Raw genomic sequence first — 17,728 nt, 5'->3', positions numbered from 1 at the left:
TTGAATAGGATGCCTAATGCGTGACGGCCTTTGATCTGGATCATTAGCGATGCTTTCCACATTCCTCTGCTTTATATTTTTGTCCCGTCTAGTGTATATTTGTCCAGAGAAGCGTTCTACTGGGGGTGGTTTTACGATGAAACTTTTAGTCCGGTAGTCAAAATGGGTACAATTCGTGTCATCATATCCCTAGCAGTCGGCTGAGGATGGAGGCTTAGCCAGATGGATGTTAAAAATGCATTCTTTCATGGAACTTTAAAGGAAGAAGTGTATATGGACGAAGAGATGTATCAAAAACTGTTCCTTCAGAGATCTCCAGATCTCGCTGAACACACGTCTGGTAGGGTTCCGTAACCTGGTGCTTTGATACCATATAAGATTCCGTGTGGGGTTCAACCTTCACTGCAGAAAATAAAGAAAAGAGAGAGAGGGGAGGGAGATGCACAATGGCTGGGGGCGACGCACGTTAACCCAACCTCCCAGCCCTAAGCTTTATAAATAGGCAAATATACAATAGCTGAGATTACAGAAAAATTACAGGAATGCCATTAATGAAATGACATTGAGCATGTGTTAAAATATTCAATGTGTGTATGGATCTGGATCCAGATCCATACGCATACTATATTTTAACACTCATGAGTCGCTTGCTTCGTTCTAATATTTCCACTGGTTTTTCTTCCATTGTTAGGTCTTTATATCCACGTCCTCATACTGGATGACATGTGACGGATCTTAACGATACTTCCTCAGCATAGGTACATGGAATACATTATGAGTCTGAGCATACTGGGGAGGTAGAGTTATACGATAGACTATTTCTCCAATCCGCTCCAAAATCTCAAAAGGTTCGACTTATCTGAGGCTCAATTTTCCTTTCTTACCAAAACGAAACACACTTTTGGTGGGTGATATCTTCACGAAAACTTGATCCTCCACTTCAAAAGTGAGCTCTCTGCGCCTCTGATCTGCATAACTCTTTTGCCGACTCTGGGCTGATAGCAGTCTATCCCTTATCATTTTAATTTGCTGGGTATAATGTTGTAACACGATTGGTGATTCCATCGAGCGTTCACCAACCGCGTCCCAATACACAGGCGATCGGCAAGGTCGTTCGTACAGAGCTTCGAAGGGAGCCATGCCGATGCTTACATGGTAACTATTATTGTAGGCATACTCCGCTAAGACCACATGCTTGTTCCATTCGCCTTTTCAATCCAGCATACATGCTCGCAGCATATCTTCAAGTGTCTGGATAATCCTCTCTGATTGTCCGTCGGTCCGGGGATGAAAAGTAGTACTCAGCTTCAGCTTTGTACCCAAGGCCTGTTGCAACTGACCCCAAAACCGAGAAGTAAACCTAGGATCTCGATCTGATATGATAGAGACTGGTACTCTATGCAGTCTAACAATCTCTTTCATGTATAAATCTGCTAAGCTTTCGAGGGATTGATTTATCCGTATGGGTAGGAAGTGAGCCGATTTGGTGAGTCAGTCCACTATTACCCATATAGTATCATGTTGTTTGCGTGTTTTGGGCAAACCCACCACGAAGTCTGTGGTGATTTCTTCTCATTTCCACTGTGGAATCTCCATTCACTGCATCATTCCGTCAGGCTTCTGATGTTCGATCTTGACTTGCTGACAAGTCAGACATTTAGAGACATAACTTGCGACCTCACGCTTCATTTCATTCCAACAATACCCTCGTTGTAAATCTTTAAACATTTTTGTACTCCCCGAGTGTATGGTGTACTTGGACCTATGTGTTTCACCTAATAGTTCTTCTTTCAACTTGGGATCACTAGGGACCCAAAGTCGCTTCTCTATCCAGATACTGCCATCTTCCTTGAGTGAGAAGTGTGAATTTTCTTGCTGAGCTAGTGACTTTAGCTTCTCATACTGGGGATCCTCCTTCTGACCCTCAATAATCTTTGTAAGGATCTCAGGGTAGGCAGATAAGTTAGATAGTTTGATACTTCCTTTGTCATCTGCGAACGGTTTCTAGTCAATGAATTCTTCTACTAACTTCTATCTTTTTGTCACTAGACTGGACATGCCACAACCGGCTTTGCGACTGAGAGAATCAGCTACAATATTTGCCTTCCCTAGGTGATAGGAAATGGTAAAGTCATAATCTTTTATAAACTCTAACCGGCGTCGTTGTCGCATATTCAACTTCTTCTGGAAGAACAGGTACTTGAGACTTTTATGATCAGTGAACACCTCAAACTGTTCCCCATACAGGTAATGTCGCCATATCTTCAAAGTGAACACTACGGCTGCCAATTCGAGATCATGAGTTGGATAGTTTCTCTCATGAATCTTTAGTTGGCGAGAGACATACACTATCACTTTGCCATTCTGCATTAAGATACGTTCCAATCCTGTACCTGATGCGTCTGAATATACCACAAAACCACCATGACCTGATGGTAAGGCCAATACTGGGGCGGTGGTAAGCTTCTTCTTTAAGATTTGGAAACTCTCCTCGCACTTATCCGTCTATTCGAACTTAGTTCTTTTCTTCAGGAGCTTGGTCATGGGCATGGAAATCCGTGAAAAGTCCTGAATACATCTTTTATAATAGCCTACTAACCCGAGAAAACTCTTGATATCGCCGATATTCTTCAGTTGAACCCAATTTAATACGACTTCAACCTTAGCCGGGTCCACCGATACTCCATCTCGCGATATGACATGGCCTAAGAACATGACCTTCTCAAGCCAGAATTCACACTTGGAAAATTTTGCGAACAGTTGGTGTTTCTTGAGAGTCTCCAATATAATCCTCAAATGATCCCGATGTTGCTCTATGCTTTCAGAGTATATAAGTATATCGTTGATGAAGACGATCACGAAAGTATCTAAGTACGCTCTGAATACCCGATTAATCAAATCTATGAATGCGGCAGGAGCATTTGTCATTCTGAATGGCATAACCACAAACTCGTAGTGATCGTACCTTGTTCTGAAGGCTGTCTTGGGAATATCGTCATCCTTGATGCAGAGTTGGTGATATCTAGATCTGAGATCGATTTTTGAAAACACCTTAGCCTTTTGCAGTTGATCGAACAAGTCTTCGATGCGAGGTAGGGGATATTTATTCTTGATAGTCTCCTGATTCAGCATTTGATAGTCTATGCACAACTTCATTGACCCATCTTTCTTCTTCACGAAGAGAACTGGTGCTCCCTATGATGATACGCTAGGTCTAATGAAGCCTTGCTCCATCAACTCTTGAAGTTATTTCTTTAGTTCCTCCAACTCTACTAGGGCCATACGATAGGGCGCTTTCGAGATCGGTGCCATCCCAGGCACTAACTCAATATGAAAATTCACCTCCCGCTGTGAAGGTAGTCCAGGTAACTCGTCCAGAAACACTTTAAAAAATTCACTAACCACTTCAAGTTCTTCGAGTGGTGTGACCTTCGGCTCGCAGGAAAATATATTCACTAGGAATGCTCGACACCCTTGTTGCATATACTTCTGAACCTTTAGTACCGATATAATTCAGGCTTTTACTGTAGGTCTGGAGAGCCTAAACTCAACCTTCGGTAATCCTGGTCAGGACAAGACCACTTTCCCTTGGCGGCAGAGAACATTGGCATAATGTTCATATAACCAATCCATCCCTAATATGATGTCATATTCAGTCATATCAAGTAGGATTAGGTCAGCAGGTAAGTTTTGTCCCTCCAACACAATTGTTACATCAGGGATGTAGTTTACACATATTGAATTATATCCTATAGGATTGTACACATCTAATACATGTTTCAAGGATTCAATATGTGTACCTAAAAGTTTAGCAAACTCTATAGATATAAACGAATGTGTAGCACCACAATAAAAAAGGACAAGCGCAGCATGGCCGTCGACAAGTACTGTACCTTACACCAAGTTTCCTTTTTCAGTTCCTCTGCAGTAGTCGCATATACTCGTCCTGACACCCTCTTTTGTGCGTTATGCTGTGATGCCTGTTGTTGCTGTAGTGGTTGTTGTTGCTGATATCCTCCTCTGGCATTCCGCCTATGCATGTCTGCCGTCTTCTTATGGCACTGACTGGCATAATGACCCATCTTGCCACAATAGAGACATGCACCGGTGTCCCTGGGGCAAGGTTGCCTGTTATGGAATCGATTGTACTTTGGGCAAACTCAATTTTGTCCCTGATGTTGCGGAGGACGAACACCACCATTGTACCTCTGCTTCTTGTGAGGTGGCTGGTGCTTTTTGCCACCCTGGTGTTGCTGCGGGCCGGCTCCTCGCTTCCACTATGTGTCATTCTGACCCTTCCTTGATCGCTCTCAATCTTCGTTCAGCATAGTAGCCACTTCAATGGCCCATGCGAGGGTGAACGACAAATTGGTCATCACTCGAGATCGTAATCCATCCTTGAGTTTCCGAACGTACTTGGTCGCCCTGGCCTTATCATTGGCGAACAAGTTCGGGCAATAACGCTCCAAGGTTCGAAATTTGGTAGTGTACTCTACCAGATTCATATTCCCCTGAGTAAGCTCCAGGAACTCTTGTTGCTTCTGATCACGAGCATGCTGGGGAAAATAGGTCTCTAAAAACGCCTCCTTGAAAACTTTTCATGGAATAGGATCCATCCCGGCAAAGTGGATGGTTCGGGTTGTGTCCCATCACTTCTGTGCATCTTTCGTCAAGCGATAGGTATCGAAGTCTGTTTGCTTATCATCGGGAACAGGCAGAACCCGAAAAGCTCGCTCCGTCTCCGCGATCCACCTCTTGGCTAACTCAAGGTCAGCCTTTCCTGAAAAAATTGGCGGATTCAACTTCAAGAACTTCTCATAGGTGATTGTGCTGGCATTATGACTTCCGCTTATGACCACGGCTAGCTCCGTCTGGTTGCGTATTTGGGTGTCCATTGCTTGAGCCAGGCTATCGAGAGTTTCCATCACAAAACCCCTTTATTCTTACCATTCATTGGTCGTGCTCGAATAAGCTTGGGATCGACGATACATCTAATACAGATTTTGATGGCACACATTATAAAAAAAATAAAAATATCAAGCATATTTAATATGCCTACCATTATCATTATACATAACTACACTTATACAGGATAAACAATGCAATTATCATGATTAATAAAGAATTATACTCACAGAGCATTTGCAGGGTATGGCACGACCGTGATCTTTGATTTATTGTTCTTAGGCTCTGATACCATAACTGTAATGCCCCAAAATTTTAACCCAAATTTTTAGAATTTTTTTCTTCATAACAGCGGAAACAACTAAACTATGAAGTTAAGCATTCTGGAACATTACAGTGGAGAGCAAGCCAAAACGTTTATTGCATTTCACTATCAATGAATAATAACATCAGAGTCTTAATGCCATAAAAATGAACTCAAACTATCCCAGGAACAGTAAATCAAACTTCGATCGAAGCCGCATCCCGCAGCCGCGTATAAACGCTAATCTTCACCTAAAAAATGGTAAATTTATAGGAATTAGACTACAACTGTCTAAGTATGAAATACTATAATTTTTCTTGCAGATAAATCATGTATCAAGTATGTGATGTGGGTGCCGTGTGTGATTTTCAACATATACAAAGAAAAAGTAAAGATCTAAGCTATGACAGTCAACAATTTATAAGAAGTTAACTAGCAGGTAACATTATTAGCAGAATTTAAATATCTCATAGACACATATTTCATTGCATGCTGAAATTAAATGTTCACATGTCACAAGTAATTGTACATGTATAAAATTGTAAATCTGACACTACCTACTCAAATGTGATACCTAAGATGATCTAATTCAAATGTTTATCTTTAATTATCGCGCGGGTACACGTGGGCCAAGGCAACTGTAACAAAAAAGAACATTCGGGGGTTTATTATTCGTTGGTATTTTATTAACCAAAATATTCTAACTGAAACTGTAAATCTTAAGGGAGCGGCCAGTGATCGAGAGAACCTCTCAAAGGCCCAACACAAACAAGATGCATCTCTAACTTCTGTAGAAGAACTTGGAGCTACCACCTAAGACACAATTTGGTAGTTCGGGTCTCCTAATTTCGAGAACTGGGGTCCAACGAGCCATTGTCGCTCGAAGCAATAACACATGTCCCTAGAGTTTTGTACCACCTACCCTCTCCAAGGTAAGCTCGAATCTGAGTGGGTTGATCTTTGCATTTATTTAAATTTCCCAAAGTATAAGGGCATTTTCTCAAATTTTATTTCCTACCACCATAGTAGTAGATCCCCAACCTTCGTTATATTACAAAGGTATACAATCCAAACTTTTCTCTATTTGATTTCATAGAACCACTTTGAGTGGTCCGGTACCTTTAAACTGTCAAGCACACAAGCTCTGGTACCTTTAAACTAGTCGGGCCAACAAAATTTAACTTTTAATTTCCTTACCAGTGTAATTTTATTAGCCCAAGTACCCACATCAGGTATCCATTTAGTTATGCAGACCCACATGATTCATTTAGGGATCACACCATGTGATCTCAAAAGTGTTATAACCGAATCGAGGGTTTGTGATTCATTAACCTCGATTATTTAGGTGAAAACTCAGAAAGCATATACAGAACTCGAGTCGGGTCTGTACTTTGATTTAAAATGAATCGAATGAAAACACTAGATTTAAGCATACATCTACATTTATCAATCAGTTAACCAAAATGTCAGATTATCAAATGCACACAGAAGTTCGTGGGTGTAGTGAACTCCTTGCTACACATACTGCCCAGATCTTAGCCTTCGATGTGTTATGAAGAAAACAGAAATAGAGTTTTACACGGCCAGATAGATGCTGAATTTCAGTGCTATTTCGATAATCAACAAATTAAATACATTAACTTTTCTGGAACACATATATTTATACCCCGGTTCAGTATGTGCCTTGATCCAATATGCAAATTTAGAGATTTTCCGATTATCTATCTTCAATATATATATGTATTACAAATCTGAAATAAATACATTAAAGAACACATTGTACATGACTCAAATATGTAGGTTATGGTAAAAATGAAGGCAAACTTCACATATTGCAGAAAAACTAAACATACCTAGTGCAGTTGAATACTTCAGAGAATACGTTGTACATGTTTTAAATATGCAGGTTCACTGAAATTACGTATGTTAAAAATAAAGACAGACTTCTCATATCGCCAAAATATACATAAACACCCATAGATTCCACGTTCAGAAATTGCCATTATATTCAGTTTATAACCCCCCCCCCCCCCTTCTAAACTGTAAATCTTCATTTGACTTAGGCAAGTAACTAACCAAACACCCTAGCACAAAATTCCAAAACCGATAGCCAACTTAGTCATAGTGATACAAGGTAGTCAATGATACAACTGAAGACCCAATCAACAAAGACTTATAAATTAGGAAATAATTAACTTTGGGTCGTGTCAACTATGATAAAGTCAGTTGCAAGTTTTGATCTAACATTTTTCCCAAACCATGCTTCATTTTTTGCCAATCAAATATCCACCAGATCAACACAAGACCATTGCCCTCAGTAATATTAAGCAGTTTTATATTGTGTTTGGTCTCTACCCAGAGAAGGAAGAATAGTTGAACAGTAAAGAACAATACTATATACCTGATCAAACAACAGTGTCTGATGGAAAGGGAAAAAAAACATAAATTGTTAAGTTAGGGTCTTCTTAACGTGTATCATTGGTTTCATACATACAACTATATTGCTTAGCGATGACATGAAGTGGAGGCAGGCTAATTTGAAACAGGTATGCTAACAAACAAATTTCATTACTCGTTTACTATGAAGCATCAAAATGACACCTAACACAACCATAATGTGAAGAGAAAAAAAAAGAAACAGTGAGGTACCCTTGCATCCTTGAACACAGTATACGGCAAATTTATAGATCCCTACTATCGGCGATCCGAAATCCCCAAATCTGTCGATTTGGGGTTTCCGACACCTTAAACCCCCAAAACCCTCTTTTCATTAAGGTCTTACGGAAACCTCACACAACATGCTCAACATGCGGTACACCAGAAGAAGAAAAACAGTAAACCTACCTCTTTCGGCGTGATAGTGGATGTCGCCGCGAGAGGAGGGTCGGCCAACGTCGATTGCTCCGTTGCCGAGCTCGGGTCGAGAGGAACAGGGAGAAGAGAGGAGTCGGGGTCGCTCAGGAGGATGCCGATGGACGCAGATAGAGGGGAGAAGACAGAGTGGGAGGAGGAGGGGTTCGGGACCCCATTAGTAGGAGGGTGGCCTCCCGAAAAGGGAGGAGTCCATTACCCTCACCTCGGCGGCTACACACCACCCCTCTCGTCTTTTCCATTGCGTTAGGGTTCCTTCAGAACCCTAATAGGTTCTATCGGGCCTTCGTATGGCCCTATACTAAAAATCCTTTTTTTTCATTTCACGGGGCGCAGTCCGGGTCCGAGACTCGGGATCCAAACGCGGTGTAGATCCGCGATACCCCATTGCGGTGTGGATTTGCAGGTTGGATCCAAATGAATCCACTGCGGGTCCGCGTATTAACATGTTATATATATACATGTATAAATCCGTTATGGATCTTGGATTCGAAATACGGATCCCAAGCCCAATTTAATAAATTACGCATTATTTTAAATAATTTTCAAATAATTAACGAGAAAAATTAGGTTATTACAAGAGCCTTCCCTAATCAACCTCCCTGACCGGCGATCCTGTATCCAACATTTGTTAGATGAAAATTTTATATCACACCCATGATTCGAGAGTTGAGACACTGAAAGTAAATTTAAGTTTAATTTAGGTATAAATCTAATTTTTGGAATAAAAAACCATTGTTTTTTAAAATTTCCAATTTCTTTTACTTCAAGAGATGTTTCATCCGCGGTTCAAACAAAGAATGAGGAGCGATTGTTTGAGTAATTGGAAAAAGAACTCATACTTGGGGTCATGTGAAATGAAGCACCTGAATCTAAAAGCCACAATGTCTTACCAGGAGGAGAAGAGGTTGACATGACGGCTCCGGAAATAGCCCCTTTGAGAAGAGGTTGAACAATTTGTTGCAATGAGAGCTTCATTTGAAGATGATGAGCACTCTTCTTTTTGAGGTTGGGATGTGGTAGCTATGGCTAGCAACTTCTTTCATTTTGGACATATTGGCTTGATGTGCCCCAGTTCCTTACAAAAGTGGCACAAGAGCTTGCTATAATCCCTCTTTCCTCCTTGACCGCTTGAACTTTGGTTTTGATTCTTGAAATGAGGAGGCTTATAGGTCCTTAAATTGCTCCTCGGTCTTGAAACGACATTAACACCTTCATTTTTTTCATTATTGGAAGGTGTTGCTAGAACACTTGGGTTATTCTTACTTATACCCTTACATGTCTCTTCACCACTTAATTTAATAATTACATCTTCAAGAGAGGGGGAAGTGAAGGCGGATAAGAGAGACGATCAGATTTGTTCAAATTCGGGCTTAAGCTCATTCAAAAAATTGAAAAAACGATCTTCTTCTAATTGCTTGTGCCTATGCTCAATAGCCTCTCTGCTCCATTTGGGTTCAAGCATGGCAAGCTCATCCCAAATGGAAGACAACTCCGTGAAATACTCTCTAATAGTCATTTCGTTTTGTTGAAGGGTCAAGGCCCTTTTTTGAAGATAGTATTTGTAAGACAAATCCCTTGAAGTGTACATTTTTTCAAGGTATTTCCACGCTTGAGAAGCTTTCTTGAACTTTATAATATTGGCATTGATTCTTGTCTCCACGGACGAGAAAATCGCTGAGAGGATTTTGAAGTTCCTCATCTCTCATTCTTCATGTTTTTTGCTATAATCTTCAAGAGCCTTGGCTCTTTCTTCTCCTTTAAGAATTTTTATTTCTCTTCTCTCCATCAAGGTGATCTTAGGCTCCGGTTCGGGAATCGAGCCTTGGACATAACCCCAAAGCCCTTTTCCTTTAATATGCACCTCCATATTTTCGGCCCAAACGTGATAGTTGGAGCCATTAAGTTTAAAGCCGAGAGAGAAATGGAAGTCTTTTTCACCCATTAGAGAGGAGAAATGAGGAAAAAAGATACGTACCTCAAGAGATTTTTAGATCTTTCTTGGTGGAAGAATCTTCTAAAGTATTGGATGAATGAAAGGATCCACTCCAATCACTAAATATTTGAGGGCATGTTTTTCGAGGCACTGAAAAAATGTGAGAATCCACACGATCTTTCTTTCTCCGACCTCGCTCTCAAGACCTTAATATTCTTGATGATAAACACGTGCACACATGCACAATAAAAACTCTTAGAACACTTGTGCACAAAAGCACAACCCACTAAATCTCACAAATGCTCAAAAGCATAAAAAGAATAGAAAAAACACTTTATTAATCACTTGGGCTTTAACCCAAAGCATATGTCAAATACAAAGAGAAGGGTTCTATTTATAGAACAACAAAAAGGATTTTGTGGGCCTTGGAGGGTTTCTATATGTAGTCGTTGGAGCCCCTCCAACGGTCACAAATGTGATCGTTGGAGGGGCCCAACGACTATATGTGGGGCCCCCAAGGTAGACAAAGTACCATAATTAAAAGAAAATAAAAAAAGAAAAGTAAAAAAATATACAATCATATTCAAGAAGATGAATATGCGTAAAAAGAGAAAAAAACTAAAATACTCCTACGGCTGATAAATATTTGTATATATATAATTAGATAAATACAAGTACATATATATGAAATATATATGTATATGTATCTCTCTTTATACATATAAAAATATATATGAGCATTACAATGATTTGTAATTACATTTTAACAGAAGTCTCATGTGTCATTGATCAAGTCAAACTTAACAAGATTAGAGAAAATAGATATATCAACACATCAGCCAAATCATAATTCTTAAATGGCCCACCTTCCTATGCTTCCACTTCTTTTCATAATCAGTCACCGATTTCTTCTTATCCTCTCCTTCAAGTCCTACCTCCTTTCCTTCCACACTCTCTGTGAGTGCCAATTAAGTTTTTGTTTTTTTGAACCATCAATTAATCCCTACAAACCTCTACCTGATGTGTGATGTTTCATCGAAAAGGACCACATCACATAGTTGGTAGAGTTAAGCTTATAGGGAAGAATGGTGACAACCTCCTTGTCCTCCATAGTACTGAGAGCAAGAAGAATAGGAGTGGAAGAAGAGAGACGAGTGAAGGTCCTTGATGTGGCACTATGAACAACCGGTACCACAAAGAAATTGGCTACAACTCAAACTATCGGCACCACTAACACTTCAATCACACTGAGTCACACACAAGATAAAAAATATATATATTTTTATAAATATTGAAATGCACAAAAAATGCATACCTGCAAGGACCCAAGTCCCATATATATACAGAGCTCCCAATTGCTAGTTGATTATATTGACCAAAATGCCCCTAGTGAGCATAATGATTAAAAGAAAAAAGAAAACTACAAAAACTATTTTACAAGAATATCCAATGTACTATCTAAAAAATAAAACTGTGTGTATATATATATATATGTGCGTGTGTGTGTATGTGTGAGATGTGTGTATCGTCAAACACCCATCTCGTCTGACACTTTTCTAATGCTTTTTGTGCCGTTGATCAGCAGTGCAAAAAAAAGACATTTTTTGGGACCTTTAGTGGCGCTCTTGGATCACCATTAAAGGTCCATTTTCCACCCAGACCTTTTGCAGCGGTCCACGACCGCCTTTAAAGGTCCAAAATGTGAAAAGAAAGATACAATGGGCTCATCCGATGATACACTGGATCCATATATATGCATACATGTGTGCAATACACACATATTAACAGGCTGTGCACGCGAACAGGCAGGAATACCGATGATGCATTCCTATTGAAGACTTGTAGATTATAAATATAACAAGTTTGTGGACAGCTTGATGGTAATCCTGTCTATATGGAGCCATAGTGGTTTAGTTAGACGAAGGTTACCAAAGAGGGAATTAGAGTCAAGAAGTGATGTGGGAAACGGAATTGAGGTTTTTTAGGTCCATGTGAAGCGAGAAACTCAGTGACTTGGAGGCTGTAATAAGTAAATTAAGATTTTCTGTCAGAATTCATAAGTAGAAGAGACTAATTCTTATGTTATTTGATGTACCTGTTACAACTGAGACTTATTAACAATTTCCTTGTTCTTTCAGTATATAATTATAAAATTAGTCTATTTTATATATATATATATTACATAAAAACAGAATTTTTAATTCAAGCAAAAAATAATTACTATATTAAATAACTGTTAAGTAGAAAATAATAGATGAACATTAGCATAACAAACTTTTGAGCTATATAAGAGAGTACAAAAAGTGTAAATGCTCTTATAATGAGGAGAAAATTTTGAACACTTGCTTTGGCTTATTTTTTTAAATGAATAACCAAAAAACACTTGTTTAATACTTTAGAGATATTTAGAGAATGTATTATGAATTATAATTTATTTCTCAATCAAATTAAAATAGGTTCTTATAGAACCACAATTCATTAATTTTGTAAAATTGATGGTTTTTAATAAAAGTAAAATTTTCATGTTGAAAGTTGATGTCCATGATAGTGTGCCTCTTGTGACAAGGAAACCAAGTTCCAAAAGTGCCTAGCTTTCCAAACTTGGAAAGTGGCTTCTTGGAGGTGAGCTTCCTATTTTTTTACATTTTAAATGTGATTTTTCTTATGCCTGGATTTCAATATCTTTTCAATTTTCCATAAAAGTCGTAATAACATATTCTTTCTTACTTTTGTATCATTCCAGATATTTTGTTCATTTGTTTAAATGCTGAGATTATACTGAGATTTATCAAAAAGCTTATGTATCCTGTGATTTTGCTTGGTGTGTGTGGGTGTGTGAATTGTACGCTCTTGCTCAACTGTTTATTCATTTGCATCCTCAGTCCATAATATTATTTGTTACGGCTGACGTGGTCGTATCATGAATATCCATGCATCTGTGATATTCATCACATACACATATGCAGGAATTGGTAAATTACCTGCAATTTTTGTTTATCTGATCTAGTGAAATGTAAAATTTTCTATTGTAATTGGCATAAGATCATGTTAACGAGTTGATTGATATTCAGTCACGTTGTATTGCTTCAGTGTTTTTAACTCTGATTCTTAAACACTTTGTACAACCTGAAACAGGTTTCTGCCATGTATTTTTTGGGAATGGCTGGTCATTTTGGGTTGGGAAACACTAATACCCTAGCTACTGTTGATGTTGCTGGAGCATACATGGTAATTTCCCTAGGCACGACTCTGAATTTTCTGTTAATCCTTTACCTTTCTATGATTATTAAAATGCTTTCTAAAGTTTTATTCCCTTTTTGTTTATGCTCATCCTTTTTACTTTGTCAAACCATATTGACCGTCTTCTGGCTACCAGGGTCTTTCTTCTTATTTGCCAGTGGTAACTGGTATTTTGGCATTTATCATCACCTATGCCTCCGTGTTTCTGTTTCTTCTGGGCTTGGTGATGTATATATCTTTGAAAGGCATCGATATGTCAACATTGGAGGATGCAGATTTTGGTTCCTTTCTTAAGTCAACAATTGGTCTTCCCTGTCTCGTGCCATTATGCTTGAATTCGGTCGTGTTGATTGCATTCACAATTATACTGCTGAGCATGAGGAACCATCTCTTCATTTGGAGCGTGTTCTCACCAAAGTAATGGTCTATTTGCATCTGATCCTTTTGCTTTTAGAATTGAGGTAGTATCTAGTTTATATTGATTGGAACTTGAATGTTTGAAGTTCTGCTGCAGTTTCCTGGATTCTAAATTGGAAAAAGATTCCCTGATCAGTCTGCTGAGTTTGAAAAATAAGTTCAGTTCCCCAATGCCATGTGTGAAATTATGGTATCGGTCTCTGGAAGACTGCCACCATATTTTAATTTAAAAAAGTGCATCTATTTTTGTACAAGTGACAGCATGATGATTGAATCTTTAGGCTCTCTTTTACAACTTGAAATTTCCTCTTTATGTTTTAACACGAAGAATGGCCAAATTCTTTCAACAAAGGACCTGAAAATATACTCATAGGTTCTAAATTCAAATATTGTTTAGGTTAGCAATAGATAATTTAACTGCTGATTATAAAACCAATTGAAGATGCATCTAGTCTCCAAATTCATAATTAGAATTTTGGTATGTCGGATGCAGTAAGGTAGCTTTATGGCAATACTTGTTGAGTGGTTAAGCCTTTTCTGATCATGTAATGTTCTTCCTTGATTTGCAGGTACTTGTATGTCTGTGCCACAACTGTATGTGTATGGATAGGGGTGTCAATTATTGCTAGCACCGGAGCTTATGCTTGCTTGGTTGTCTTTGTTAGGTCCAAGAGGTTAGATTTGAATACAAGGTGTTCTATTAAACAGCCGGTTGCAAAGTAAACAAATCTCTTGCTTTTGCTTTTTGCTATATTAAGGTGCTATATTGTATAGTCAGTTGCAAAGTAAGCAACTGGTCTTGCTTTTGCTTTTGCTCCATTGTTCAACCAAGCTGGTGAGGAGGATTTACAGCAATTAACTGCCCAGATTTCCTAGGTTTTGTTTGATTGTTGTGTGGTTCTATCACCCATTATTTCATGATCTCGTTAATGGCTCTAGCAAAATTGGTTCATTTTTTCTAGGGAGTTGGGCAGTTTATGTGAGAACATGAGAAGTGTGTGGTGTTATTTTCCCTGTTGTAAAATTTTGCACGTCTGGTAGCATGCATCTTCTTTGACTTGAAAACACAGCTTTCTTTGCTAAAAGAAGTGGTTTTGAGCAGTACAATTTTTCTGTGACAATCACAATCTGCATGAAAGTTTAGTAGTTATTTTTTATAAGAAACATTAATCGTGTTTTGATTTTTGTCATTTTCTTTTTAGTGCCACCTTATCCTGTTTTAATTATTTATAGGCATTGGTTAGCAGCAGTACTCTATGGATGAATTTGCTTAGAAGATGTTACTCCAGCACTCCACTGATCTTGCCTTGATTAGTGCTCAAGGTCGGGAATTGGGTGACAAAGGAAACTTGGTATGTCCGTGTGTTAGTAAATCTCATTCTCAAGATTTTCTTGGCAAGCAAAATCTTAGAAAAATGTTGGAAAATCCATGATATGTTTAAAAATAAGATATCAAAATAAAAGCTAAAAGTTATTAAGAATAAAAATAAATTGCAATAAAATCATGATATACTGAAAAGCCTGAGAAATTAAAATTGTCATGGTTTTCATGTTTATTGGAATCATCTTGTAAGATGCTTGCGACATGAGCACACTCTAGGATATTGAAAAACTTTGGTTGTGTTATGTATTGTAAAGTTGAGATGGCCATATTTGAACGTGAAACATAAATGGAAAATGACCATACTGTGCGGTAGATTTGACACATTTTCCAAAATGCCCTACTTAAAATCTGTCAAATGTCCAATTTCACAAGTTCTTTACTTTTTTAGAACTGTTTTAACCTTAGAACCTTAGAACGTGTGGACCTCCTGAGTTTCGCACATTATGTCTCGGCATTCTCTCAATCCCGCTAAATATCACTAATAATGAATTTTGCATGATATTTATGCAAAAATTATGAATTTTACGCACTACACCTATGACATTTACTTCTCATTTTTTTAAAATTTCCACAATTTTGACATTCGCTTCTCATTTTTGTAAAATTTCCATAATTTTTTGCTGTTATGTTACGATAATTGCTACAACTCTTGTTATAATACCTTACGTACGAGATTTTTTGCATGTGGTCGTTGTGAAAATCAACTCTCTATGCAAAATTCATGAAAAGGTGTAGAATTCACAAAATTTTGCATGATATTGACTTTAAAAGATGTGAGATTTCATTTTATTTGTTTTATATATAAGCAATTAGGGTGCAAATTTCGTCAAGAGTTTTGCGTTGGTAGTTGTAAAAGTGGACTATCTATACAAAATTCATGAAAAGCTTGCGGAATTCAAGTAATTTTGCATGATGGCACTTTAAGAGATGTGAAATTTTGTTTTACGTTACAAAATTTCTAAAAGGTTTGCAAAAGCCACTAAATGTTTGCGGAAATTTTGAGTACTTTAGTTGATGCGAAATTTCTTTGCAGTGATTCCTATGAAAGTTTTTTCGCTTCAATCTGACGCTCCTCGACTTCCTCAGTTAGTTTCGTTGCTCCATTGCCATTCTTTTGCTAAATTTCATACATAATGAAGAAATTTGCATATATACTTGTGAATTGTTTTGTATATGTGTGGTCACTCATGTTATATATAAAATCATAAAAAATCATCATTTGAAACACATTTTTAAACAGTTTGTTCACACATCAAAAACATTTGCATATACAATTGAAACTATTTAAACACAATTACTTGTTATATACAATTCAAACTAGTTAAACAGTCACCTATTAAATTACAACTTCATATACAATAATAATAGTCCTGTTATTACACAATTCAATCTTCATTTAGCCAATTACCTTTTATATACAAATTAAACTAGTATAATTGTTAAAGACCAATTAAATTATACTTCATTTGCAATAATATACATAACAGTCTAAAACAGTCCAATAAAATATAATTAAATTATAAAATTTTGATGTCATTGCTTATATTGCTTAAGGTGTGACAATAACTCCATGTTGATTCTCTCCATGTTATCAATAAGGTTAGTCATGTTCCAGAGTTATGTGCCTTTTGCCTTAAGCAAGTCCCTTAGCCTTTGGTTTTCTTTCCTTAAAAGGACCTCTCCAGCAGTTTGCTTTGAATTCCTTGTCCCAAGTTCCTTCTCCTCCTCTTGTGTTGGCCTTAACTTCCTCATCATCAAGTAATATGGATGAGGTGTCGATGTCTTCTTCATTGTTGTGTCAGTTTTTAAGTTCAAATTCAAACGATGTCAGATAATTCTTCTTTTGATCCTTGTATGTGTTGTGGATGGTTTTGCTTACTACATCAATATGATGGGGTGGTTGTTGCTGAACAAAACCAAATTGTTGGATCACTCGGCTAGCTGGTTGGTGCTCAACTTCATTCATGTTGTGCAACCAAATATCCTTCCTCATGAGACTCTTTGTTACCATAACCACATATTTTTCATCCCCATCCACGACATCTACATAGGGGCGCTACGTTACTTACGATAACATTTCAATCATGGCTGGTAATTGTGTTTCTTGTTGATACGAGTATAGCCAAAAACATAAGAAACATAAATTATTTTAAGAATACTTACATGTGTCGTAGTTATCTTGTGTAATTTTGCAAAGCAAGCTTCCCTAATGATATGAGGATTGAACCTTCTTTGCTCTGCGTAACCGTTCCTACATTGCAATACGAGAAAATTTAGGTGTCCTATTATGTGACAGGGTTCTTCCAATAGATATGTGCTCCTATATCCAAACTTGCAAGGATCAATATAAAAGCGTAATTAACACATAATATAGTACATCAACAATTTCTAGATAATGTTTGAGTATAAATTAAAAGTTAAGGAAAAATGAAAGACTGATTACCTCCAATAACACTAACATTTCTAAGATGTTTTATTAAAAGTTAAGGAACCATATGTGGTTTGGACCCTCTAAATCTTCTATATGTGGATTCTGCATTCATAGTTAATTTTGTCATGTTCATAGCATGAATAAAATATGTTTGAGTATCTATGCTTACAGAAACCAATGTAACATTTAAAAGATCTAATTTACTTGTTTGTAACCTAAAATCATGCTTACACATACATA

General features: G+C 37.6%; 1 protein-coding gene across 2 annotated transcripts in view; it reads left to right on the top strand.

The window, feature by feature from the left end:
- LOC149816501 (Alkaline-phosphatase-like family protein) overlaps window positions 1–14,611 on the top strand; it is a 169,919-nt gene extending 155,308 nt beyond the window's left edge. For both annotated transcript variants that reach the window (XM_089986596.1, XM_089986595.1), the window contains 3 exons: window positions 13,152–13,244; window positions 13,393–13,673; window positions 14,243–14,611. In XM_089986596.1, coding sequence (XP_089842722.1) covers window positions 13,152–13,244; window positions 13,393–13,673; window positions 14,243–14,396 — 528 coding nt within the window. In that variant the 3' untranslated portion in view covers window positions 14,397–14,611. The remainder of the gene's footprint in view (window positions 1–13,151; window positions 13,245–13,392; window positions 13,674–14,242) is intronic.
- Window positions 14,612–17,728: the final 3,117 nt, after the last annotated feature.

The sequence above is a fragment of the Nuphar pumila genome, chromosome 14, assembly GCF_984573655.1.
Source record: "Nuphar pumila chromosome 14, dmNupPumi1.hap1.1, whole genome shotgun sequence".
NCBI classification, from domain to species: Eukaryota; Viridiplantae; Streptophyta; class Magnoliopsida; order Nymphaeales; family Nymphaeaceae; genus Nuphar; species Nuphar pumila.
This window is presented reverse-complemented; position numbering and strand designations above follow the sequence as displayed.